Below are 27,917 nucleotides of genomic sequence, written 5' to 3'. Positions count from 1 at the left end.
TGCTTCCTTCATGCAACTGGCAGCAAAAAGGGCAGATAACATGGGCCAGGTTTCCTTTGCAGTCACAGCCAGGACTTCCAGAGAAGCTTATTCCTGTCTTACAGCTGAGCTAGCATGGTGCTGTCACTGTTCTGAAATCATCTACGAGTTTTTCATCCCTTGGAGGGATCACCATCACTGTATCCTTCATGCTGATGACAGGGGCCTAACATGCAATAGGTATTTAGTCAACATCTGTGGCACAAAGCATTTATCTTTAACTTTTCTTTAAGTTATTGATGGCCTTTGTGGTTTTCAATTTCATTTTTCATCAGATTTTTAATGGATAAACTCCCTGGTTGTATTCAGTAAAATACAACGGGCTAGTATAAATTAGAATGGAAGGCATAGAAGGAAAAAAAAAAACCCAAGGGCGGAGATATCAACAGAGGTAGGGATTAGGTTCAAAATGCATATGCTTGTTAGAAAAGGGCTTGTTAGAAAAGTGAGTCTAAGCTTTCCAGTCACTGACACTCAAGAAAAGAAAGAAAAGGAAATAAATTTCATCAGTGGTAAATTCAGTGTTTGTGAGATAAAAATATGCCAGACATTAAGCAAAGCATAACTGTTCTTAGATCTAAGACCAGACAGGAGATTTTGCGGAAAATCATCAAAAGTACCATGTGAAATTGTTAAAAAAAAAAAAAAATGGTCATTAGAGAACATTAGAGAATACTCTTCCACTGTAGGAGGCAGGAATGCCTTGGATAAATCTGGAATATTTCTCCCGGTCAGAATGGAAAAACCAACAGATGAGCTGTATTAAAAGGTGGTTAAGTGCCCACCAGATGCCAACAGCTACCCTTTGTAAGACATCATCTGCCGAGATGCCCGCACCACAGCTGCTGGCTATACACTGCTCATCGACTCTAGCCCTCAAGAAACTCTCCTCAGCTTCCTCCCCGTGAGGAATCTCAGGGTTAGAATGGGAACCAGCCCAGGTAGTATCAGACAATTCACAGAGGGGAAGCCTCAGTGGCCAAGAAACAGATGACAAACTGCTCACCCCACAAGGAACTCAAATCAAAACAAGGACATAGCACTCCTCTCCCACTAAATGGACGTGTTTCAAGGGTGACGACATAAAGCATTTCTAAGGATGTGGGGGATTTTTCTTACACTGTCGGAGGGAGTGTGAATTGGTACAACCGCCCTGAAGAGCAATTTATTCTGGAAGATGATACATCAGCCCACTTTACAACCCAGTAATCCTATTTCCAGGTATATACCTGGAAGAAATTTGCACACAGCCACACACAGAAACATCTGCAAGAATATGCGCTGTAATACAGTCAGAACTCAAAATCAGAAACAAGCCAAGTGTCCATCAATTAAGAAACAGAAAACAACCAGAGGGGAAGTGGGTGGGGCATGGGGAAAACAGGTGATGGGGATTAAGGAGTGCACTTGCTGCGATGTGCACCGGGTGATGTATGAAGTTTTGAATCACTATATTGTACACCCGAAATTAATATTACACGGTATGTGAACTACACTGGAATTAATTTTTTTTTAATTTAAGTTTATTTATTTATTTATTTTGAGAGAGTGTGTATGTGCACAAGCAGGGGAAGGGCAGAGAAGGAGGGAGAGAGAAAGAATCCCAAGCAGGCTCTGCACTGTCAGCACAGAGCCCAATTCAGGGCCCAAACTTACCTGAGCCAAAATCAAGTGCCAGATGCTTAACTACCGAGCCACCCAGACACCCCAAAACTTTTTTAAATTTTTTAAAAAGAAACAAACAAAAAAATAAGGTTTAAAGTTGGATTGGACCAGATCTTCGTGAGTAGAAAGAGATATTCACACTAAGTGAGAAGGCAAAATTAGTAAAATTGCACACGGATATGTGCATATAATATATAACAATTTATGTAAACTTTAAAAAATACACAGAAAACAACACCACCTAATGCTCACAGTCAAGGATATCTGTTACAAAGTATTTTTATGTCATTATACATTTTTGAAATATATTTCTATATATATTGATGAAGAAAACTGAAAGAAGGAAGGGAGGGAGGAAGGAAGGAAAGGAAAAACAGACAGAGAAAGCCATACAAGTGAAGTGACTACAGGGAAGCTGGACCTGGGGACTTCGGGGTTATCAGGTGGTCAAATACACCCGGGCTCAAGTTCCTGGTTCCCTGGACCACGGAAAAGGCCAGCAGCCTGAAAGCCTTCTGTTCCCTGCCCCAGAGCCCTGGACAGCAGCCAGCAGATTAAGGAGGACATTGGGCTGCCCCCTACTGGTGATCTCCATGTGCCTCCCATAGGATACTGGCCACACCAGGCCTTTTGAGTTCTCCCAACTCACTGGACCCGTCAGAAAAGCAGCAGCTGCTCAGACCAACCCAGGTTAGGAAGGAGAGAGAAAGAGCCGGCCAGAGCACACAACCAGAGGATATGCCTACAGGCCAGGCTTTCCCATCTTTCCAGTCAAAGTGCTGTGAAACACTAGGGGCCCTTGACGGAGTCCAACTTTGCTTAATAAAGCACATCTCCATGAAGGATTCTGTTCCCCATGAAGCAGTGAAGCAGGCTCCCCATTTTGGCACAAGCCTTTCTCAGGAGCTTTCTCTCCCGAAAAACTGCTAACTCCTCTGATCTCTGACCTCCTCTGACCTCTGTTCTGGAAAGGTTAGGCCCCAGGGGTTTTAAGGCATAAGACCTCGCCCCTGAGCCCATGTCCCAGCATCTATGGAATCTCTTGTGAGTTTAGCAGAGCTTTGTTTCTTCGTGGAAAACTAAGCTTCTGTGGCCCTAACCTTCAGACCCTGCCTTCATTCTCTTTTATTTAGGCAAGTCCCCAGCCTTTGGATGGTAACAAAGGGACTTGATGGGTTTGGATTTCTTAAATTCGGTACTCCTTAAGAATTTCTCCATTTACCAACTCGGCCTCCCAGCCCCTGTGGCCCACCCCTCCATCAGCAATCTGTCTAGAAACCACCGTTGGCCTTCAACCCTCCTGTTTTGCCCAAATATGCCTTCCTTCTTTCTTGCATCTACATATTATGTACTTTCTTACATCTACATATTATGTACATATTAATGTACATCTACTTCATATTACGAAGGTTGTTTTAATTGTTGCTCTTCACTTTTGGTACATCCCAGAATCACTATCTATTGCCCTAAAAGCTGAATCACATATTCAAGGGGCTTCTCAATGAATTCACCCAAATAGATTCTGGGACCTTCCATTATCTGGAATACTGCTTGATTCCTGGGCAACACCAAAAGGGTTTTTTCTTCTCAATCAGAACATTTTTATTCAAACAGTTGGCAAGTATTTCTTTTTCTTTTCTTTCTTTTTTTTTTAAGCATTTATTGTATTTCTTAACTTTGTAATTAAGAATTAGAATGAAGGTTCTCTTTGCACCCACACATAGATTTTTCTCTTAGACTATCTGACTCCCCCACTGGCTGTTAAACTCCTCGGAGGGAAGGGTCTTTTTCGTGTCACTTCCTGTCCACTTCCTAGCACAGAGCTGATGCTCCAGGATGTCACAGGCTTAAAGCAATCAAACATATCCCCGGGTCCTCCGCTTGGAGTTATTATCCCATTGGAAAGACCAGACACAGATACATGTGTGATAACAGGAAATGACCGTGTAGAAAATAAACAAAGTAAAGACAACAACAGAAGAGGGCAGAGAGTCAATTTGGAAAGCAAAAATTGTCCGACCCACAAGCAAATTTAGATTGCAAACATACAACATATTCAAACCAACTAATTTTTTTAGTGACAAAAACCAATTTCCCTCAGAAGATGAGCATTTATTTGCCACTGACCCCCTGAGGCTCAAGAATGTTAAGACTAGAAATGACCTCCAAGAATCTTCAGATCCAATGGTCCTTGACCCTGAAGGAGGGTCCTTAACCCTGAAGGAGGAGATGCTCCCTGGGGGACAGTGCCCGCTGCCACTGTATTTGGAGAGCAGGGGAAAGAAGGGTCCACACAGAAGCACAGGCACCCATACTGAGAGGGCACAGTGGAAGGAGCTACAAGATGTGATTGGGCAGGTCAGCAGAGGCTTCAGTGGAGTTCAGGGCTTGAAGAATGACCAGAAAGTCAAAAGATAAAGAACGTGAACATAAGCGAAGTCCGTGGTGTTTGCCATTTTACTCTGTATTGCCACCAAAGCTGCTCCAGTCTCAACTTGACATCCAGGACCTTCACTGAGACATTTTCTGGAGGGTAAAGAATTTCCTCTCCTAAGGCTTAACAAGAAGCTTATGGGAGGTTTTTTGAAATAGAAGAGAGGAGAGATAACTTTAGGGAAAATTCACAGAAACATTTCTGAATTACAGGTTCCTAGAAAAGGTACTCATCCCATCTTTTAAAAGATTTCACGTTGGCTTGAACAGCCTATCAAATAATTTCTACAGGTAATCTTCCAAAGTAACAAAGAGTGCTTTTAACACGTCTTGCCTTCATGTGCATTAGCTTAACAGCAGTATTGCTCAAAAGTGAAATTTCCCTATAGCCAGGACTTTATTGCCCGAACCGTACTCTGGCAATAAATACATCAGAAAGAAATAGCAACAGCAGTGAATATTTCTAATGGCCACTCTTCCAAATACAACCTCTTCCTGCTATGCTGGCCACCCTCCACCACTACCAAATAAGTAAGTAAATAAGCTAATAAAAGTAGAACTGAAACTGCCCCCATGAGATTGCCATACGCACCCAGGCTTACAGCTGGTGGGGCACTTCAACTCTGATGGGATCCTCTCTGCTGTAAGATTTTTTTCATAAGGAACATAATTTGTAAAAAATACTGCCCCTGGCTCCCCGGGTTCACAGCTAGGCAGCTTCCATTTCTCAGCAAAAATGCTGAGAGTTTTGAAAGTCAATCCCTGAGCAGGTGCAAATGATACTCTGATGCACCAGAGCAAGACTCCAGATAGGACTGTCCTAATCTATTCTTACGAGAACGGACCCACAGATTGGTCCATTTTTATGAGAGGGTGCATCACCCCAACTGCGAAGACATGAATGCAGAGAACACCAAATGAGCACGCTCCAAACCCGAATTCGAATGGCCTACTAGTGCACACTGTTTGGCATTAGCACTTCCAGCTTCTTTTGGGCCATGGTCATAGAAGGAGCATCAGTAATTCCCTCGGGTGGAGTGCCATGTGCCAGGCACTGGGGTACCCAAGGATTAAGGGTACCCCTTAACACAGCAACACTACCAGGAAAGCACCATGATTGCATCCACTTTTCAGAAGAGGAAACTGAGGCAAAACCATTCCAGGTCCCTTCGCCAAGGTCACACTGCTGCCAAAACAGGATGGGAACCCGGATCTACCCACCTCTGGACTCCGAGCTCACGGCCACTAAACCACACCATTAGGACTTGGACGTGTAAATCCAGCACCCTCGGTACAGAATAGTTTCTACAGAAACCATTTCTACAAAATGTACCTTCCCAGATAATCCTGACCTAAAAACAATAGTCAAAGGAAAGGAATGAGGACATTTTACAGGATGCTCTCCTGCCCTGTATGCACACAGAGCTGTAACAGGAGATACATGAAAAATCTTCAGATTCTTCCACAATGCCAAGCTCTGAGAACTGCAGTTTCCTAGAATAGCCCAACTGCCCTGGGAATTTAATAATTCAAGTGCCTGGAAAATAATAAGTGATGTGGTATGAGGGATAAACACACCCCGCTAGCTTCATCTCTTACGAGCTCTACGACCTGGGGCAAGTCCCTACTCTTCAGCCTCCTTGTCTGTCAGGATGTTGGGGAAATTAGGACGCCCCATCCCGTGAGGGCATCTGAGGTCCCATATGGGGACTTCAATTAATGCTAGTTACGAGTAACAATGAGCAGAAGACTGAGGTTCAAGGCGTGGCCAGGTCACTAACCAGCTCCTGAGCTTAAGCTCACCCTGCCTCCAGTGCCCACGCCTGTGGAAGAAGACATTTGGACTTGGCAAGGTCTCAGCTCCGTTCAGCACACACATTATAAGAAAACTGCAGCAAAACATGATGAAGAAAAAAATTACAGTCTGAGTTTCTCTCAGAGTATCTCTACAGCATTTTCCTCATCTATTCCTCTGTCAACAAGGTGGTTACCGACAAGGAACACCACAATTTATGACCAGAAAAGTTGATTATGAAAAAAAAAAACCTTAAAGTGGGCTTTCTCTATAAAATATATTGATCTTTGGGGCGCCTGGGTGGCTCAGTCGGTTAACCGGCCGACTTCGGCCCAGGTCACGATCGCGCGGTCCGTGAGTTCGAGCCCCGCGTCGGGCTCTGTGCTGACAGCTCAGAGCCTGGAGCCTGTTTCAGATTCTGTGTCTCCCTCTCTCTGACCCTCCCCCGTTCATGCTTTGTCTCTCTCTGTCTCAAAAATAAATAAACGTTAAAAAAAAAATTAAAAAAAATAAAATATATTGATCTTCTCCCCAGAAAACACTGGACTTATTAGCATAGCCTTCAACATAGTCTCAGGACTGGACCCCCGCCTACAAATTACGTGACACGTAAGCCTTATAAGCTGACCAGAAGTCACAACAATTGCATGTGGCCTACATCTACATCCAGTCAACACAGGGTCCTTAGTTTTTTTACTTTTCTTATCAGCCACCAACTTTGCAAAAAGGGAAGATTTCCCATTTTACAATTCTGAATTTCCACATTCTCTTAAAAAAAAAAAAAAAAAAAAAAAACAGAAACAAAGCTGATTTTCTGCCAAACTGGACTAGCATTTCTTCCTGGCAACAGTCAAGACGAGCTGAGGAACACTGTCCCTGGAGGTTTGGGGCACATGTCCAGTCGGTCACATTCCCGACTGATCTTGGCAATTTCACTGGCCTGTGGAAAGATCATATGACACCTGACTTAATTCTTGCTTGTAGTCTCCACTGAGATGTCAGGGCTCCAACTGCTCTCCTGCGTTGACAGGGCATCTCCACGCACAGACATCCCTACAAGGAGTCTCATCAAATAACATGACACAGAGGCCACAATAGAAGTACCTCACTTTTTAAAAAGAGTTACTTCTACCTATTCTGGAAGCTTTAGAAACTTCCTCTGTTGTTAAAAACTAAAATGGATACAAACATAGCCACGTATGATTTTATACTTGGTAGAGTGGTAAATACAATCCCCAGGAGAAGCAAGGGATGTGTTTTTTCCATATATATATATTTTTTTTTCCTTCCAACTAATTTAATTTCTAATGTATATCTCCCATTGGGTCTCAGACCTCTGGAATAGTCACATCAACGTACCACAATAAATGGAAAGACAAGTAACTAAACAGGTACAGTGACACAGTTTCACCATATTAAATGAAGAGCCCCAGGATGGATATGGTCCAATAGCCAGAAAGAGGCTTAAGTGATAGTTAAGCTAAAATTTTTTAGGGGGTGGGTAACGTCTAACGTCGGCCAATATGAAACCACCAGACCCGCGAGTCAGCTCACCGGGGGTCCTGGGCTGCACTCTGCAGCTAATTCATCCTGGCAGGCCCTCGAGGAGCCATCCCCCTTGGGGATGGGGGCACCCTAGGACCCTGAGCAGACTTGTCCTCTGGCTGGGAAGCCTTCTGGTCACACCTGCTCCTAACAGCTTCTCGACTAAAACCATCTCTGCTGTGCTCTGCAGGAGGAATTCTGAGGTCTCAGTGGAGCATCTAACCACGTTCTGGGGACTTCAAAGGGCTAGTTCCCTGGCAGGCCTGGATGTGCCTGCTGGTACCTCCCCAGCTCATCTTCATCCACGGACAGGGTGGCTTCCACCTGGATGAGCACGTAGGCCAGGCTGCTCCGTCTGTAAAAGGATGTCAGCCCCACCATCTGTTTGTCTGGTTTCCAAAGAGAATGGATCTGGCCTTAACCAGTACCAGAGATTAAAATTTTCCAGGCTCTGGTCAGAGGGGACAACTTCAAATCATCTGCAATCCAGCTTCTACCAAAGCCTGGTTCAGCAAAGGGTACTGGGGATGGAGACTGAGCTCCTGCATTGTATCAGTTTTATAATTACAGCACTGGCATATTAAATTGGCGGGCCACGTTAGCTTCCTTGCAGAATTATGCCCTTGTCACCTCCAGCCCCCCCCCCCCCCAACCGCCACTGGCTTCCTCAGTAAGGAGAAAATGAAATCTACTGATGCATTTTTCATAATAGCTGCAAATCACATCATTCATTGTCCTTGCAAAAGAAATTCCTTTCAGGACATAGTGCCAGACAAAGCTATGTTCCTGTGGAATTAGTAGGCATTCTCTTTACCAATAATGAGCTTCTCCTTTCACAGCCAGGAAGCTGAGAACAAACGTTGCACTCGGCTTCGGCGACCATGTCAACCATTTGAGTTAGTTGGGAGTCCCAGCCCCTATTTTCACTCTTTATCCCCTCCCTCTCATTTTTACCTTATTGTCCTTACGGTGTAAAATAATTATCGCCGGTTATTCAACTACTGATGATAAAGTGAATAATTGTGACATTTGTAACATTTCGTTTACTGCAAATCAGGTGGCCGCTAGGACCAATAGGACAAGACTTAGACAATTACCATGGAGTCATTTCAAGAGATAAATTAGTAAATAATTGCCTCCCCGGGTGGTTTTTAGGTTTCAGAATGACTGTTCACAAAATCTTCCTACAACTCCAATCCAACACATAAATTATCTTGTATTAAAAAAAAAAAAAAAAAGTCTTTTCCTCTTTCCCAGTTATTCCGGGCCAACCAATGTTTCATTTTTGACTCGTGAAGAAGAACTTCCAATGATTAGCCCAGGCCTTAAGAATTTTAAGAAGTGTTCAAGTCAGCACTAATCACAACAGAACACAGTTCTGAAAGCTCTTGGCCTCGGGTCAGGTCAAATCATGCCATACGAAGAGCATTTTTGGAACTAATATTACTGCTCCAGCTTTAGGACAGATCAAGCACAGCACCGAGAAAAATGAGCATCAGGCATAACATCAAGAGAAGAGAATGTTTCAAGTGGTAAGATTTTAGGATCTCTGTGTGAAGGTCTGTTTTGATTTTGGCACAATTTTTCATCCAACATTTATAGGCTGTGGGAGTAAGGAGAGCAACACTTTCAATTTTATCTTCGCTGGTTTCACTTCGCATGTTAACCTTTAGTCCATTTTTACAGAAGGTTAGAGATTACTTTCTTTGGAGTGAAACTACAAAGATGCTGCTTTTCTGAAAAGGGATCCCAGTCATAAGTGGCTGTGGAAGGCGGCAATAAAGAGAAGCTATTTTGCAGAAAGGAAGTGTGAGTGCATCCAAAAATCCCAAACAAATCTCTCATAAAAACTTTAATCCAAGGATGGTATCACCATTCAAAAGGATGGATATTTCTGAGGTACTTACGGTAGTCAAATTCACAAGAGACCAAAAGCACAAGGGAGGTTGCCTGGAGCTGCAGGGGAAGGGGGGGGGGGGGTCGACGGGGTGGGAGTTTGTTTAATGGGTACAGAGTTACAATTTTGCAAAAGAAAAGGGTCCGGAGATGGACAGGGTAATGTTTGTGCAACCTTGCGAATGAACTTATGCCACTGAAATATACCTGTCAAAAAATGGTTACCATAGTAAATTTCATGTTAGGTGAATTTCACCACAAGTTTTCAAAAGACATTTTGTAAAGGCTTTACAATTAAAGAATAAGAGAGACAGTTAAAAGAGAAAACGAATTACAAACTAACTGATAACCTCCAGACTCCAGGGGGCCTGTTACAAACAGCCTAATACACAAAATGGACCAAGACTCTGGAACAAAACAAAATTGCAGAACAAAGACCATGACCTGAATGACCTGTGGCTAAATCTGACCAGGGATTGCTCTGCACACAAATAGTCAATGTCCCAATCAGCTGAGTGCGCCAGGTCCCACACAGGAGAGTAACAGCAAACAAGCAAAAGGGAACCAACACCCTTTCACCTCTGCCCTCTTAACCCCAGCACCTGCCCAGTCCCCCCCCACCCCCACCCCGCCAGGGCAGATTTTCCTACGGCCCCCAGCCCTACAGAGTTTACTCTCCTTCAGAACACAATCCAGCATAGCCGCGCCAAATAAAAACTAATAGCCAAGCTCTTACGATGTGTTAGGCACTGGTATGAACCTTTTACATGCGTCTGCTCATTTTAACTTCACAGAAATCTGATGAGAAATATTCTATTATTGTCCCCTTTTACAGATGGGAAAACTGAGACAAAGCTTTAGTAAATTATCCAAAGTAGCAGGGGCAGATCAGCTTCACGGGGCAGGGGTCTCAACCCACCAAGCTATCCTGCCTCCCAACCAGCATCCCTCCCCTACACCAACACCCAAAGAAAATGAAAAATTAATTTGTCTTTCCTCCTATACACACGGCAATAGACATATTCAGTGATTTTTCAATTCACGAAAAGAAATAATGAGGAAAGGAACATTTTAGACATAGTTTTCAGAATCCCAGGATCTTCCTAGGGTGCCACTAAAAAAAAAAAAAATAATAATAATAATAATAATAATAATAATTCAGCCATAATGAGCTGATTCTTCGAATACTACATTCAGATTTAGACCTTTCAGGGGAAATTAAAAAAACTCTGTATGGGAAAGAGAGAAAGGTGGAAACTGATAGCTACTGGCATTTAGCAATCCCCATTAACTGCCAGGGACAGATCTGTGCACTCCTGGTCGGTCTGGGTCTGTGATAGCACAATGCTTATAATACGGTCAGGGGGCGGGGGATCTCTATGTTCTGTGCTTACTGGAAACATGGAGCTCGGTGCTGGAGAACTTCCCTGAAGAGAGGGAGCACAGCAGTGAGAGGAGCTGTCTGGATAGCCTGCCTACCCCGCTACACAGCCCCAAGGCATAAGCACTGCGCCTCTATTCCAGACCATCACCACAGCCCAAACCTACGCTGATGCAGAGCTCAGACACCCAAGGCAGAGGCCTAGCCGGCACTTTCCCTTAGCTCTGGGCAGTGTCCAGGCACATTAGTGGTCCTCTCTCTGGTGGTCCCTCCAGTCCAACTTCCTCCATATGAGGCAGTGAGTCTACAGGATGCTCCTACGCCTTTCCTTGCTGACTCAGTAGGATTCTGGAATTCCCTACCCAAAGACCCTGAATCTACTCCCAAAGCCTGTGCAGGCCTTTTCCACAGGCCTGTCCTCCTGATGGTGTACACAACCCTAGGCACAGCAGTGTGTGGCTAGGGGGAGGTCCGAGGCTGCTGTCTGTGCTGGTGTAGATGGAGTTCTGACATGGAGGCTAGACTGTCTATAGGGCTTCAAGAGAGAAGGAAGGGGGTGACCAGACTGGGGACCCCCACTAATGCCTTTCAATGGGCCGTATAAATAGAAGCAGCTGGCTTAAGTATTGTTACCCAAGACCCAGAAAAATGCCTGGTGGGGAGGACATGTTCAAAATGTATTTGTTGACTAATTAACTAAATAAATGAATGAGTTGATCAGTCAATCAACACATGTACGTACAAAGAGTTCAATGTTGACCTCCAGTCCAGCCATCCTTGGCAAAAGATGACTCTGTCAACAGGATATCTATTGTCCCCTGAGCTGTACACAGATATAAGATACAATGAAAGGAAAGGAAAGATAGATTCCAAGGTAGACTGAGGGAAATCCAAGCCCAGGAGTGCCCTCAATGCACCAGAAGACATTCTTGATGGGTGAGAGAGCAATTTCAGGAAAGAATAAATGAAATGGCTAGGAAGTTAAATCCTAGAGGGTCACCCAGGCTTAGCAGCAGAGCCAGTGACTCAACCAAAACTAAGACATTTCTCATGAGAGTTAAACATTATGTGTGGGTTCCATAATGCTCACTCCTTTTTAAAAATTTAACTTTCAAAATACACACGGAGTCTGAACTATTTTCATTTGTATGTATATTATGAACATACTGCATCGTGTAAACATAAATAAATGGATGTTATTTATCTCAAGGGGGAATTATCTTTTTGGATTATTCAACACAATCTGTTCACCTATATACTTCCCCAGTCTATTTTTAAAAGCCTCCCAATCTCATATGTCTATCAGTTGTTTTATGATCAGTTTTGCAAACAACTATCAAAATTTCAAGATGCCTGATAGTGTTAATTATCATAAATATAAAGGAAGCCCCACGAAACATTCACAGGATTAGCCCAATGCACCTTGATTGCGATGGCACAAAAATGCATGTATCAGATGGTACATTAAACTGGGCCTGACACACTTCTCTTTTTACACTCCTGATGTCTGCAGTTCTTTAAGAAAAACGAACAGCTCTGGGCATCTGGGTAGCTCAGTCAGTTAAGCATCCAACTTCAGCTCAGGTCACAATCTCACAGTCTGTGGGTTTGACCCCCACATCAAGCTCTGTGCTGACAGCTCAGAGCCTGGAGTCTGCTTCAGATTCTGTGTCTCTCTCTGACCCTCCCTCTCTCTCTCTCTCTCTTTTTCTCTGTGCCCCTCCCCTGCCTGCGCTCTCTCTCAAAAATAAACGTTAAAAATTTTTCTTTTAAAAAGAAAGAAAAATGAACAGCCTTTACCATCCACGCTACAAGAAGGATAAATCACATCTGCAATCTCACACCAGAATCGCTTTGTAAGAGAACCCCCGCCATAAATGCAGTCACAGGGATAAGTGCAATTGAACCACAGGGATGGCCATTATTAGCCATTACACAACAGAAAAAGCACAAATCCTTCTCATTAGATCTATTTGTTTGCTGGAGATCAGATGTCCCTCGAACGATTCCTTTTCCCTGAATTTGCCTCTGGTGTTGAGCCGGCCTGTCGTGCCTCTCTGCTCATCCGCTTGCCCTCATCCTCCCATCTCTTCGCTGTCCTTCCTTCCTGTTGGACACTCCCTCATCAAACCTCTGCCTTTCTTCCTTTCCAGCTAGCTATGCTATGTCTCTACAGTGAATTGATTTTTTTTTTTTTTTTTTTTTTTTTACTGTGCATGAACCAACGATGTGCTATTTAATTCCAGAAAGGTTCCTTATTTCAACAAACATCTTAACCTGAGGACTTTAAAAAGTCATGTCTAGAAACTTCCCTGTTGATGGCCCAAAGAATAGCTAGTACATCTTCTTGTTTGGAATTCTCAGTGATAGATACGCAGAGGAGAGCACGCATGTGTGTATCCACGTGTGCGTGTGTGATGTGGAGGTCTGGGGCATCGTACTGGGTGCTGGGGAAGAGCGTGACCAAGCTCCACGTGGCCCTCGCCTTCAAGTAGCTAAGATTCTACCGGTGTGTACGGAAGGGTAGCCAGGCAAGCATTTATGTTGCTAAGTGACCTGTTCTGGGTTGGGAACCCAGGAGGTTTTAAAAGCACACGGTGGGGACACAGCCCAGAGGCAGGGAGGCAGAGGAATTTAGCCAGAGACAGAAGGCAGGGGAAAGGTGTCCTAGGCAGAGAGTCTGGCCCGTGTGAAACCTGGGAGTCAAGTAAAAGTATAGCTCCATTAGGGGTACTGAAAGCCCTGAGAGGCTGGAGTGTCTCACTAAAGAAAGGGAAAAGCAAGAAATGAGGCTAGAGGATGCAGGGCTTTTAAGACTCATTAAGATTGTTTAAACATATCAATGTAACGCTATCTTAATTTAAAACACCAATATAGGGGCGCCTGTGCGGCCCAGGCAGTTAAGCGTCCAACTCTTGATTTTGGTTCAGGTCACGATCTCACAATTGGTGAGTTCGAGCCCTTTGTCAAGCTCTGCGTTGACAGTGTGAAGCCTGCTTGGGATATTCTCTCTCTCTCTCTCTCTCTCTCTCTCTCTCTCTCTCCTCTCTCTCTGCCACCCCCACTCACACTCTCATGCTCTCTCTCAAAATAAATAAACTTAAACATATATATATATATATATATATATATATATATATCACCAATATAATGTGGGGAGAGCTAGGCAAGCAATTCCTACGGAAAAATCATCATACAAAAATAACTGAAAAGTCTGAAAGAAAAGACTAGCGAGTGAGACTAATACTTCAAATAGAAAAAAATAATAATATAAAGCTTCAGGAGACAAAAAGTTCAGTAATAAAAAATAGCCAGGCTGATTAACAGAATAAGATATATCCCCAAATGGCCTAAATCTTTAGTTGAAATTACTGACAGAACAGTAGAATTATATATCTACAGTGTCAAGAGAACTGATTGGCTGATCAGCTATCTTGAAAAAATAATAAAACACTTTTTGCTACCTCTCTCCTTACACTTTGAAAATCCAGATGGAGCCAAGCTTTAAATATAAAAGTATGAAGCAGCGAAAGACAATATGGAGTTATTTTATACTCTCAGAGAGGGGAAAACGTGCAGCCACATTTACAACATAGAAGCCATAAAGGAAATAATAAATTTTACTACAAAAAGAATTTAATTGTTTTACCAAAGGAAGAAGAAGAAATACCAGAACCAACATCAGAAGACAAGCAAAACATCAGGCAACATACACATTTTCTTTTTGTTAAATAGGTCTTATGAATCCATTTTTTGAGAAGGCCACCCACCTAACAGAAAAAGAAAATAGCTAAGGATATGACAAACAGGGTTCACTGAAAAAGAAATCCAAATGACTTACTCCATGTAAAAAGACTTCCAACCTGGAACATAATTACAGAATTGTGAAATAAAACAGTGGTGAATACTATTGCCCAGGCAAAGGTCAAAAGGTTTGGTAACAAATAGTATTGGCTGAGTTGTAGAAAAACAGGTGCTTCCAGTTTGAATGGCAGAATGAAAGAGTGTCATCTCTTTGCAAGACGCCTCGGTCACTATCAAAGTCACAAACATCTTTGCAAATGTCCCTGCAGTTCAAATTCTAGGAATTTTCCTATCAATAAAATCATGCATGTGTATAAGAAGTTTGTAGACAAGGTTATTCAAAAGGAGGCTGGTTCAGTAAAGAGCAGCCTATTCATTCAATGGATTACTGTGTTGCTGTGAAAAAAACAAGATTGGTGTACATGTGCTGATACAGAAACATTTTCAAGATACAGCGTTAAGTAAATAAACACCAACATGCAGCACAGTGGGTATAGCATGCCTTCATCTGTGTATAAACAAAAAAAAAACAACAAAAAAAAGACATATATATGCACTCATGTATGTGAGTAGACTCTTTCTGGAAGCTGAGAGATTAGAGAGTTGGAGTCCGCAACAGAAGACTAACTTTTCATGACCCACTTCTCTGTACTGACTGCATTTCTTTTTTTGTAAATTTTTTTTTAACATTTTTATTTATTTTTGAGACAGAGAGAGACAGAGCATGAACGGAGGGAGGGCCAGAGAGAGAGGGAGACACAGAATCGGAAGCAGGCTCCAGGCTCTGAGCTGTCAGCACAGAGCCTGATGCGGGGCTCGAACCCACGGACCGTGAGATCGTGACCCGAGCGAAGTCGGACGCTCAACCGACTGAGCCACCCAGGCGCCCCACTGACTGCATTTCTTATCATGTTCATGTATTGCTTTAAAAAAAGCTAATTCCTGGGGCGCCTGGTCGGCTCAGTCGCTTAAGTGTCCGACTTCAGGACATGATCTCACAGTTTGTGAGTTCGAGCTCGGCGTCAGGCTCTGTGCTGACAGCTTGGAGCCTGGATCCTGCTTCCGATTCTATGTCTCCTTCTCTCTCTGCCCCTCCCCCCACTTGTGCTCTGTCTCTCTCTGTCTATCAAAAATAAATAAATGTAAAAAAATGTTTTAAAGCTAATTCCTGGGGTTCCTGGTGGCTCAGTCAGTTAAGATTCTGACTCTTGATCTCAGCACAGGTCTCAAGGTTCCTGAGATCGAGCCCCACCTGGGGCTATGTGCCGACAGTGCAAGCCTGCTTGGGATTCTCTCTCTTTCTCTCTGACCCTCCCCCTCTCGTGCTCTCTTTCTCTCTCTGAAAATAAATAAATAAACTTAAAACAAAAAAAAAAGCTAATTGTTAATAAAATTTCATACAATAAAGTTAATGCATTTCAGCGAAAAGAGGTGTAAAAATCACTGTAAAGAATCTGAACGGTTCCCAGGCTTGAGCAAGCTTGGCTGAAAGCACTAACCTTTCCAAAGAAAAAATGTGTCACTCAGCATTGGTGCTGGGCAGTAAATGAAGGAGAGAAAAAGGAGTGTCCATCCAGGGGACACAGGTCCGGGCCAAAGTACTTCAAGTTCTGCATTCCCTTTGTGAAGGCGATCCCATTATGGAGATAGATGCCTTGGGCAAGCTTAGCTTAATGCCATTTAACATTTTAAATGCAGAATGAAGTGCCCTTGCTCTAATTCCAAGATCACCAAACAAGCTTCCAGTTATAATTTGTACTCCTTTACAGATCTACTGGTGTAGAAAACAACCTAATGCTGATCTGCGTATTTGGGTCCACATGATTGCTCTATGCCTTATTATATAGCAACGTAATGATGATCTGGATTGGTGTTTGGCTTTTTTTGTTTTTTTTTCTTTTGTTTTGTTTTGTTACTAAATAACAAAAACCAAACAACAACAACCAACTTTGGTCTTTAAGAGACATGAGGAGCCACAGGGCAGTTATAAGGCGTGACACCCTGGCACCTGGGTGGCTCAGTCGGTCAAGCATCTGACTTTAGATTTCAGCTCAGGTCATGATCTCGTGGTTCGTGAGTTTGAGCCCCATGTCAGGCTCTGTGCTGACAGCCTGGAGCCTGCTTGGGATTCTTGTCTCTCCCTCTCTCTCTGCCCCTCCCCTGCTTGTGTTCTCTCTCTCTCTCACTGTTCTTCTTGAAATAAATAAAGAAATAAACTTTAAAAATTTAAAGAAAAAAAAAAAAGCTGTGACATAATGAGATCAGCATTTTACAAACACCACACCAGCACACATGGCACATGGGTAGAGAGTAAGCACGGCAGGGAGGAAGGTTCTGCAGCACTATAGGCAGAAAATGATGATTTTTCCCCCCACCAGGAACAGCTTACTCAACATGTACTGGTCCACCTGTACTTTTTAGTAATCACATCAACGAATCCACATGTTCGCGTCTGATCAGAACACCTGCCCTTTATATGCATGTTCTGATTTTTTCAGCTCCCCCGGTGGACAGGAGAGTGTGGATATGAAACCCACACCCCATCTCGCCGCCCAGGGCTCCTTCCAGTTATCCCAGGTACCTGCACGCTGCCACCTGTCCGGCTGTGTTAAGCTTGTCGCGCCAGGTTCAGTGGGAATGGTGATGGTCCACCCACAGGTCCTGCAACCCAAGATTTCTTGACAGTCCATTAAAAGGGCTTTGCGGCCAGGTGCCTGCCTGAGGGGGCGTGTGCGTGTACGTGTGCGTGAGCGTGAGCGTGCATGCGTGGTTGTTGGCCGCCGCGGGGGAAGGAAATGAGAACCACCATGGGAAACAGAAGGAGAAAGAAGAGTGACAAGGGGAAAGCCCAAGCAAGAAGGCAAGGCAAGCAGTCCAGGCGCAGAATCTTCCCCAACGCTGAGCCTGGGGTGGCAGCTGAGGTGCTCTGGAGTGAACCCGGGAGCAGACTAGAAATGTGTCGAGCCTTGCCCGAGAACACAGAGGCCACCCCAGTAGGCTCCCTCTGGCCCAGCATGGCCCGCCGCTGCATACACGCTCACACATCAATCAACCGAGGCCTGCGATGGGAAGCGAGCAGGCAACGGTCAGAGAACTCGGCCACCGGTCCCTCTGCCACCCCGCAGGAAGGGACTCTGTGGCACATGCAGCGGACACAACTTTGGTGACCAAAACTGAAGTTCAGAAGAGCCTACCTACCTTTTTTAGACTGCATTCTGTTTCAGAGGCTAAAAACCAAAAGTCCACTGTCTTTTGATTTAAAATCACACTCCTGTAGCAACTGTCCCCAAATGCCTCACTGATTATTTTGTTTATGTTGAGAACTGATCACAGAGGACGGACACAACGGGTCTCTGGCCAAGGGAACCAAAGAACTAACCTCTTACTACTTCACTCAGGTCCTCATCCAGAGAAACCCAGAATGATTAAAACAAAATTAAAACTCTGGGTGGGGATGTAATGTAGGGCCCGGTGAGTACAGTTAATAATACCATAGCGTCTATTTGAAAGTTACTAAGAGAATAGATCCTAAAAGTTCTCAAGAAAAATACGCATAATGATGTGTGGTGAGGGATGCTAACCAGACTTAGGGTGGTGATCTCTCCACGACACATGCAAATACCAAATCATTACATTGAACACCTGAAACCTGAAGTGTCAGTTCTATCTCAGCAGAAAAAGGGGGGGGGGGGAAGTCCAGGTGGTCTAAAGAAGTAAATCCTCAATTATTAGGAAACTTTTACAATTCAAGATAATTAAGTCTGAAAGGACCACACCTGGTGGAGTTTTATACATGCACTTGTATGTGTGTCTGTGCGTCTAGAGGATTGTTTGGATGTGAACATTCTAGGCAAGCATGGGGTATGGAACAGCAATAGGTCTTTATCTGCAATAGAAAAGAGACTCTGGGGGCGCCTGGGTGGCTCAGTCGGTTGAGCGTCCAACTTCGGCTCAGGTCCTGGTCTCCCAGTTTGTGGGTTTGAGCCCCCCCCCCCCCCCCGCATCGGGCTCTGTGCTGACAGCTCAGAGCCCGGAGCCTGCTTCCGATTCTGTGTCTCCCCAGCTCTCTGCCCCTCCGCCGCTCACACTTTGTCTCGCTCTGTTTCTCAAAAATAGATACATGTAAAAAGAAAAAAAATTTTTTTAAAAGAAAAGAGACTCTGGGTGGTGTGTGATTATTACCATCTTTATCTTATACTAGAAGATGCTGTATTCCCAAGGAATACACAAATCATTGATGTCTTGATAGTCTAACACATGGTGCAGGTAGAAATGGTGATGGACAGCAGGACAAAGACAGGGGGTGAAGCCCCACTCCACCTCCTTCCCACTGCCATGCCCTTTAACTTGTGACCTTTTATATGAATCTCTACACTTGCCTCAAAATTGCTTGTGCTCTCGAGGCCAAATCTGGGCAAGTGGGGCTGAGCAGACAGAGGCCTAAACGAGACACTGGCTAAGATTCTATCCCGAATTGTATCCTGCTCCACCAGAGAGGGCTGGACAAGCCAATCAACCTGGCAGTCCCTCCGAGGCTCTCAAGACCTTCTCACCTACTTCAGACCTAAATAAGCAGATGTCTGGAGGGAGCCTTCCAGGTCCCTGGAGACAAACCTTGCCTGAATCCAGAGTTATGTCTCAGTGCAGGCCATGGACAACAGACAGAATGGTAGCAGAATGGATTCTAGATGGGAGTCGGCAATCCTTAAGCTTGCTCAATGGCTCAGTCATTGAGCTCAGCCATCAATCTTGGGTCAAAGAGAAGTCAGGGGCAAAAAAAAAAAGGGCAGGAAAGAATAAGCATGCTCTGGCCACAGGTCTTTCATAGGCGCTAAGACAGACTTTGTATAAAGGGCTGTGGGGTCCTCCACTTATAACCACCCTTGACTGTGGCCAAGACTCCCAGGGCAGCAACTTTCATTCTGCAGCGTGTGCTCTGCCCTCCTTCCACACCCAACCTGCCAAGATGGGTTAGCATCCCTCACTGCTGCCAATTCATGAAGGCTCTTCTCCGCAGCTGGACTTTCGTGTATGAATTGCTTACAGATGAGGAAGGCTTGAAATTTAAAAAACAAAAACAAAACACAGTCATCTAAACAGAAAATGCATTTCTTCCCATGTGAAGATGAGGCCATTGCTTTGGGATCGACAGCTCACACACTTTTTAATTGCTCTGACTCTAGTAGAGACAGCTTTGCACAGACTTGGCTAGACTATGCTTCTCTTCACATCTCTGACACTTTCTCAAATGGTGGGCTTGGGTTAGGTTCAATCAAGGGTGCAGAAGAGAAGGGAGGTCCACCAAAGTAAAGGCCACGGCACTTCCTTTGGACGCTGGGGGAAGGATCTTCCGGACCCACGATGTCTTTAACATATCATGGCCTTAGACTATTCACTGGCTTGGTTTGTGCTGAGAGCGCCAGAGCAGAGCATTCCTGGGACCCTTCTCCTTCTGTGGTACCAATTCTGAGTGACCCTGTGTGTGACCTTGGACTCAGCAGCCCAGCACTAACGTGCGACCAGTCTTATTAGCGGCTCACATTTGAAGAGACATGCTTTGGGGAATTGAGAGCAGACACCAACACATGCACGTGTGACAGTGTCACCAAAGGCCATCAGATTCTCACATGACCCTTCACTTCATAACCGATGTATAAACCACATTATCTCTGCCACTGGAGCTTCATGAACTTCAGGGCCAGGAGACACTTGTCTGAGCACTGAATCCAAAACCCTCAGTTTACATCTGACAGGCTCAAGCCCAGATAGTAAGGGGCTGCTTCAAGATCAGGTCACTGCTGACTCCAACTCTCTGTGATATTCGGGTCTTTAAATAAACAAACAAACAAACAAACACTCAGTACCTACTGAGTTAACCACTCAGTACCTATGCATGACTTTTCTTCCCAGGTTTATAACCCTCACAAGCACTCACTCCTATATCTTCCAGATCAATATTTACTGACTCCCCAGTCCCTTTGACAGCCCAGAGACCAAAGTGGTAAGAAGGCACCCTGATTATGTGAGATCTTTGCCTTCTTTAATGGAGATCGATCAGCAATCAAATGTAGGGTGGAAATTATCAGGCTACTGCAGGGCTCAGACCCCTGCCACCTGGGGGTGGGATTTGTGTTTTAAACCAGTTAGACCAAGTAGATTATGAAAATGGTCAATCGGCTATTAACCCAAGGTTCAGTTTTTTCCTCTGCCTTTCTCTCTCTCACACATACCAAATGAGGAAAACATGTGCCCTTCTAAATGATCTCTCCCAAAAAATCATCCAGTGGATTTATAAACATCAAGAGGAACCAGAATTTGGCATCGCACCAAGGGGCAGCAGGTTCAATGCCGCATTCCACCCTATGGTGTTTGAAGCCACAAGGAGCTCTCTAGAGAAGTGGTAAGTTAGTCTGGAGGGTTGAATGTCAGCGTGTGGCACTCAATAGTGGTTTAATAGTGTTTCTTTCCCTAACAACCAAGATGAGCAATGAGTTAAAACATGGCACTTGCTTCGTACCAAAGGCAAAAAAAAAAAAAAAAAAAAAAAAATCAAAAACAAAAACAGAAACAGAAACATACAGAAAGGAAAAGAACAAAAAAAGAAAGGAATTCCCCTTCCCCAACTGAACAAAAACTCTAGGTTTTATACTCTGACGACCCAGATATAGTCAAAGAGATCATACAGAATGTTCCTAGGGAGAAAGAGACCTCAATTCTTAGCTGTCCGGCCAACTTTTCAGCTTAGAAAAACGTCTTTACAAGGGAATATTGAAGCAGACACAAACAGAGGTTTATGGGATAGAAACAGTGAAAGATTTTAAACAGAACTAAACTCAGCTCTGGGGAACTGTGACCACATTATCTCAACTTCCCATTACTTGCTTGTAATAACACATAACCCAGGCCCTTCCCTTCACTCGAGTACTCTGGATTCCCATAAGGAAATATCACTTTTCGGAGAAGAAAAAAAAAATCAAACACATTTTCCTGTATAGTCAATGAGAGGTGATGGGGGGGGCGGAGGGAGAGAAAGTAGGGTCAGGAGGGTCAAGGCACTTTTCAATTGTTTTACCCAATGTAAGAAAAACCTCCTTAACGCAGAGATTGAAGATATGAAACTAAGAAGGCTCCACATTGTCTTGCTGGGGTGAATTCTGTAAGTACCTTCACTGGGAAGACAGTGCGTTTTCAACTGCTGCTTGCAAGTTGTGTTAAATAATGAATGATGTAAATTAGAATGCCTTATTTATTAACAAGTCCAGTGTGGCTTATGTAACCACACTCAAAACTTACTCTGTGGCCCTTAAATGCGCAGAAAGCACAATCCAAAGTTCTAGAACCCCCCGTGGAGGGGCTGAGAGGTAAACATCAGACTAATAAAAACTGATGCCTGTCACTGAATGCTTGCGAATGCCAGGATTCTTGTTCTTAGTGCAATTAATTGCGGTGGAAAAGCTTACTAAGGTGAGGGGGCCAAAATCAATGTATTAATGACATAACATTACAGTCACTTAACCAAGCCAACAATTTATTGCACATAGAGGCTCTGGCAGCAGAAGCTGCAAATTCTATTTATGTTGCACTAAGAGGAAAAATGTTAGACTTGTCTCCAAATATGACCCCCAAATCAGAAACTAACACCCAAGAAATTCAGGAAAAAAGGCCATCCATCACTGATGTCTATAAAATATAAGCAATATAAGAATGCATGCCCCCCTTTCACGACCATGTAAATGTACTTAGCACTCAACACCAGTGAATGTTACATTTAAAATGATTAAGGTGGCAAATTTTGTTTTAGGTGTTTTTGACCACAATAAAAATAGAAAAGTATGATCTGTTTTAACCGTGCCTTTTATCACTTGGGTGAGACACAACTTGTCCTTTAGAGAGCATTTTCGCACTCGATACTACAGAGACCTCAATGGCCAGTTACATAATTCCAACAGTAGGCTTTACTCTTGAATTCCACTTCTGTGCGGCAATGGTACTGTTTTTAAGTTTAATCTAGCACTGGATAACCATCTCAGAGTAAGAGAAGCTGGCACCTAGCAGCTGTGTGATCCTGGGCAGGTGTGATGCATCTCTACAGACAGGGAGAGGGATCCAGATATCGTGTCGATGGGTAAAGAGTACGAGACAGACACTATGCTAGGAGAATTTTTGATAAAACAGGCTCAAACAATGACTCTAAAACGAAATGTCAGGTAGGCCTAAAATATGCACGTAGAAACAAAAAATAAAATCCCATGCATATTGTTTTAGAATGTTCTACCAATGGGCTCTCTCTGAACCCTAAAAAAGCACAGTGGGGTAATTTCCCCAAAATATATAGACATTGAGTGATATACCGTTTTTAAGTGATACAGTAAACCGTGGCTTCAGCAAGTTCTAATTAGTTTACTTACATTTTCCCTATTTAAAAAACTAGAAACATAAAATTTCAGCTAAGCACCATTAAACTGGAACTTTAAAACAGGTTATTTCAGGAATACCATTGGATCTAATAACAAAGTAAAAAAAAAAAGTGTAATTTGGTTCCAACTGGAGCTGGTATCCACTGGCCAAGAATTTAAAAGCTGTTCAAGCAAATATTACTATGTAAGAAAAAGAGCCAGATGGAGTCATATATGGATGACAGTGAAGCAAGTCCATTTCGATATCAAAACAGCAGAACTCAAAATAATTATACAAAGTGCTTCCCAAACAAGGGTTTCGATACATTTTACAGGACATCAGGGAACAAACCGGCTGGGCTCAAACAAAGCTGAGGGACAGAGCTGAGATACGGACTTTTTCTCAGAACGCACATCTACCAGCCCCATTACTGTCACTAAGGAGCGTAAATTCTCCATCCCAAACACTCACCCTACACACCTCCCAACTCTCACTCTCGATGGATCTTCACATCAAAAGAAAAAAAAATAACAGTAGAAATGAGGAGCGCCACTGAACGAATAACTGACAAACACTTTAGTAAATAAAAAAAAAAAAGAATCAATTTTTTTAAAGCCGGAAAATAGGAACCTGCCATCAGCTATAAAAGAAACAACAGCAATTAGCAATTATGAGAACTGATATAAGAAAACTCAACTCAAGTCCACTGATTGCATAAATACCAGGCAGCCAAGACCATGAAGGTTTAAATGGTATTTTTTTTTAATTTAAAGAGTTTTATTTTCCTTTTCTCCGATGATGGCTTTAAAAATATTAAAGTGGAAAAAAATGTTACAGTGAAAATGATGGGCCCTATCTCCTATCCTTCTTCATTATACATGCATCCTCTAATACAGAATTTAAAAACAACAAAACAAGACGTCTGACTGTATCAAGGCACACTCCCCCTGGTCTCAAAATAGTCCGAAGGGCTCTGAATTCCATATGGCTTCCTCCATCTGACTGCTGACATCTCATCTCGTGAAAGAGACACAGATCCTGATAAAAGGCCACAGACACTTTGACCAGGCGAACGAGGGCCAGCACAGTTGGGGCCCTACACACCCTCTCCAGCACTGCCTGCTCCAATCCTTGCCAAAAAAAAAAAAAAAAAAAAATCCCAGCATCCTGGATGCAGCCTGACAGTTGGTCGCTCCCAGCACATCTCAGCTCTGCTAGGCCTGCACAGTCCCCTCTGTGCTGTTGTCATTTCCTTCTGCCCCAGCCTTATAACGTGAGCATCACCAGCAGAACGAACAACAGAGGCCAGGAAGGTCTCTTACTTACATTAAAAAACAGGTTATCTCAGTCAACTACGTTGGCAGAAACCAGGCGTGCGTTTTCTGGGGAGGAAAAAAAGCATGCGCACTCGCCAACCGGAAGGCCACAGCCCAAGCCCTACTTTTTGGGCTGCCTATCTTAACATCAAACACACCATAAGGAAAACTGGGAGAAACTTTGCCTTACAACCCTCCGCATGAATGAATAAAATCCCATGCCAGTGAAATACCGGTAATGGCATCCCCCTTGTGGGGGAAGGTACACCTCTAGGAGAGGTGACAGGGAAATGCTGGAGAAAGCACTGGTGAATCCCCACTTGGTAATGTACTTGTCACAGGGAGGACCGAAATATACAGTTCTGCTTCCGCATCAGCCAAGGGGCAAGCTCAAACATGCCCAGGGGCATAGGGGTCCCTCCCAAAGTACTACACCCTGCTTTATCATCCAACCTGGTCCCGGGATACTATTCAATGGGCAATTAAGATTTATAATCCAAATGGTCTCAAAATTTTATCTCTGGGAAGTCAGGTCCAAATTAAATCAGACCAGGCTTTTAGGCTTCCCACGAGCACATTTTCCCTTTCAAGAGAGCACATTTCAACACTCAGAACTTCTTCTCTTACAGACCATTTTCAAGGCCAGCTCTGGCTGCCATCTCCTAAGCCATATCTGATACACAAAATGAAAAAGGAACTTGGTGAACTCCAAACCTCAGAGAAAGATGTTAAGGGGGAGACTCTGAGATCCTTCAACAGATTTCAAAAAGTTCATTATTTTTAACCCTCCCCCCTCCAGTAAATATTAGTGGAACTTCTCTTAATACAACATACACATAGCACCTTATGAAACAAAAATATCCAAAACTAAGTTATTGCATACGGAAAGCCTATAAAGCACACCCAGCAGGGCTTTGAAATACAGTGTATAAGGAATCCCTTCCCGCAAAGAATATATATATTTATGTTATTGACACATACAGTATACTTAAAACTTATTTTCAACTGTCCACTTCTCCCCGCGTCAGCAGCCCCAAGCCCGAGATACAGGTAACCGACAGATGGCCCAGCCCTGCATCTCCGATGTCTGACTTCTCCCCAGACTTGAGACAACATCCATGCCCCGACAGACACGTCTGGCCAGCCCCAGCCCGAGGTACCAGGAGAGAAGGAAGGAGAAAGAGCACCGGTAACTCACATTTCGGTGATGTTCTCAGGGTCTGCACTATTAGGCTCCAACCTCGGAAACGCCACGATGCCCGGAGAAGGGTCGCTGCACCAGATCCGAGAGGCGGTGCACTTGCAGGACGTGGGACAGGCGAGAGCGGCCCTCCAGAAGCCCACAACCAGCCAGCAGAAGCCCCAGAGCCGCGCCATGGCGGGTCCATGCCACCTCGTCCAGGACGACATCCCTAGCCTCCAGTGCCAGCCCGAGTCAGACTGAGTACGTGTCCCCGCGCTGCACCGGCCGGCTTCCCCTGCCCCTGCTGGTCGGCCTGTGCCGCGCTCGCCGCTCCCTCGCCCCGGTGTTTGTAGCGGGCGCGCAGAGCCTACAGTGGCCGGGGCTGAGCGTGTCCTGGCGGGCGGCACCGTTCACAGTGGCCGGGGCATCTCTGGCCGCCTCACAGGGGGCGCTACCGCCGCTCGGAGCTCCGCGGCGGCCGCCGCTGCATGGCCCGGAGCGCCGAGCACCGGCCGGCGGCGCTGCCGGCACTCCCCGGGACGCAGGCTTCTTCCTAGACGCGCACTGGAATCCGGGACGCACCTCGGGGCTGAGAACAAACAGACACGCGTTAAGACTGAGGGCAGGACCCCTTACGAAAGCGCGCTCGCGGCACCCCCACCCTGACCCCAGCCAGGGGATTGTGGATGGATGAATGCCCAGCTCCGGCCCCAGAAATCAACTTGCCCCTCGATGGCACTGACGCCGCCGGGGCCACCGATGTGCCTCCGCCTCTCTCCAAGCCCGAGGTCGAGGGAGGGGAGATAGGGCAAGGGTTCCCGAGACAGGATTCCATGGCCCAGGCCGGGCGAAGGACCCTTGAATGGGGGACGCGGAGATTGCCGGCGGCGATGGCTCCGCGACGGGGCCCCCAATGATGCTGCAGAATCCGCCACGGCCGCTGGGCGCAGGGGGCGCGGGCAGGTGGCGCGGCGCGTCCCACCTGGGGAGCCTCCGCGGCAGCCCCGGGGGGGACAGCGAGGGCCGAGACGCCGGAGGGCACCGTCCGCGCTGCTCACCCGGGCTCCGGCGCCTACCGCCCGCCGGCGGCGCCTGGGTGCAGGCTCCTCCTGCCGCCGGGCACTGAGCGCGGAGAGCGCGAGCGAAGGAGCGAACGAGGCTCCTGCTCCAACCCAATTCCGGGAGCCGCCGCCGCCGCCGCCGCCGCCTCTGCTACTGCTGGCGAAGTGACGTGAGGGCTGACGCAGAGCAGGGGCAGAAACTCCAGAAAATTAGTCTGAAATCCAAAAACACACACGCTCATACACACACAAACCCATAACACCCTCCAGACAAAAGCAACAGGGAGGGGAGGGGAATCTGGGGGCGAGCGGGGAGGAGGGAAGCATCGGTGCCACTGGCCGGGAGCAGACAGCAGCAGCATGTGGGAGTTCATACACGCGCACACACGCACACATCCTGGCCGGGTAGACGCGCGCCTGTGTGTGTGTGTGTGTGTGTGTGTGTGTGTGCGCGCGCTGTATGTTTGTGCATTGAGATCAGGTACCTCCGAGATGGACCGTTCCACCGCTCGACGCCTCTCTTCCCTAATTCACACCGCGGTCTCTTCTACAATCGCAGTAGAGGCTGTCTCCTTTTTTGAAATGGAAACCGGGCTCGGTTCAGCTCTGAAAAATGCGCTGATTCTTATTATAGGAATCCACCCTCCCCTCTCCCTCCCCGCTGCGTTCTCCTTTCCCATCCTGCCTAAAAGGGAGGGCGAGCTAGCCTAAAAATAAATAAATATTGTAAACACCAAAACGTGTTCAGCATTGGTAACCAAGGATAACCGCCCCCATTCCGGGCCATCTATTTGGGAATCCGTGGTTTTGGAGGGTCTTCCTGTTGGTGCTTTTGCAGAGGGAGGGGAGTCTCCAAATGCAACTCTAGCTCTCTAAGTGGGTCTTTTTCCCGCTGTGTTCCGGCATCACACGCCCGGGAAACAGAGACATGTGAGGGGAAGGGAGCGCGCCTGACGCGTATTGGGTTCCCTAAATGCGCGGCAGCAACCCTGGCCTGTCCGATGTGTGGCGCCGCGTCATTTTCTCTCATCCTTCAGCCTGGCGGTATGCAGCCGTTCCCAGATCGTCGCTTCACTCCCCGCGATGCCCACCCCTCCCCCCGCGGGGCACCCCGAGCCCTCGCTCCCCTGCCGTACCTTGCGCGTTTTCGTGTGTGCGCGGGTGTGCGCGAACGCGTGCACTGCGCCCGGGCTGCCCAGAGCACGACAGGCATCCAGCTACCGGCAACCCCGGCGCGGGCAGAGCCTCGGGGTCTCACTAGGGACAAACGAGGCGATCCGGGAGGGTCGGGTGACAAACCGTAACTGCTCTGCGGGTGCAGTTAAATGATGGCTGCGGGGCATTCGCAAGCCTTGTCTGAGAATCCGTCTTCCCATTTGCGGCTCCGAGTCTATTTTTCCGC

General features: G+C 45.6%; 1 protein-coding gene across 3 annotated transcripts in view; it reads right to left on the bottom strand.

Annotated features, from left to right (window-relative positions):
* The window catches only part of NTRK2 (neurotrophic receptor tyrosine kinase 2), a 331,706-nt gene extending 305,670 nt beyond the window's left edge, over positions 1 to 26,036 (bottom strand). For 2 of the 3 annotated variants that reach the window (XM_042963893.1, XM_007091116.2), the window contains exon 1: positions 25,470 to 25,793. In XM_042963893.1, the coding sequence (XP_042819827.1) occupies positions 25,470 to 25,681 (212 nt within the window). In that variant the 5' untranslated portion in view covers positions 25,682 to 25,793. Of the gene's footprint in view, positions 1 to 25,469 lie in introns of all 3 variants that reach the window. The other variant, XM_042963894.1, reaches the window with a different exon arrangement.
* Between the last annotated feature and the right edge of the window lie 1,881 nt (positions 26,037 to 27,917).

Source organism: Panthera tigris, chromosome D4 (genome assembly GCF_018350195.1).
Source record: "Panthera tigris isolate Pti1 chromosome D4, P.tigris_Pti1_mat1.1, whole genome shotgun sequence".
Lineage (NCBI taxonomy): Eukaryota > Metazoa > Chordata > Mammalia > Carnivora > Felidae > Panthera > Panthera tigris.
This window is presented reverse-complemented; position numbering and strand designations above follow the sequence as displayed.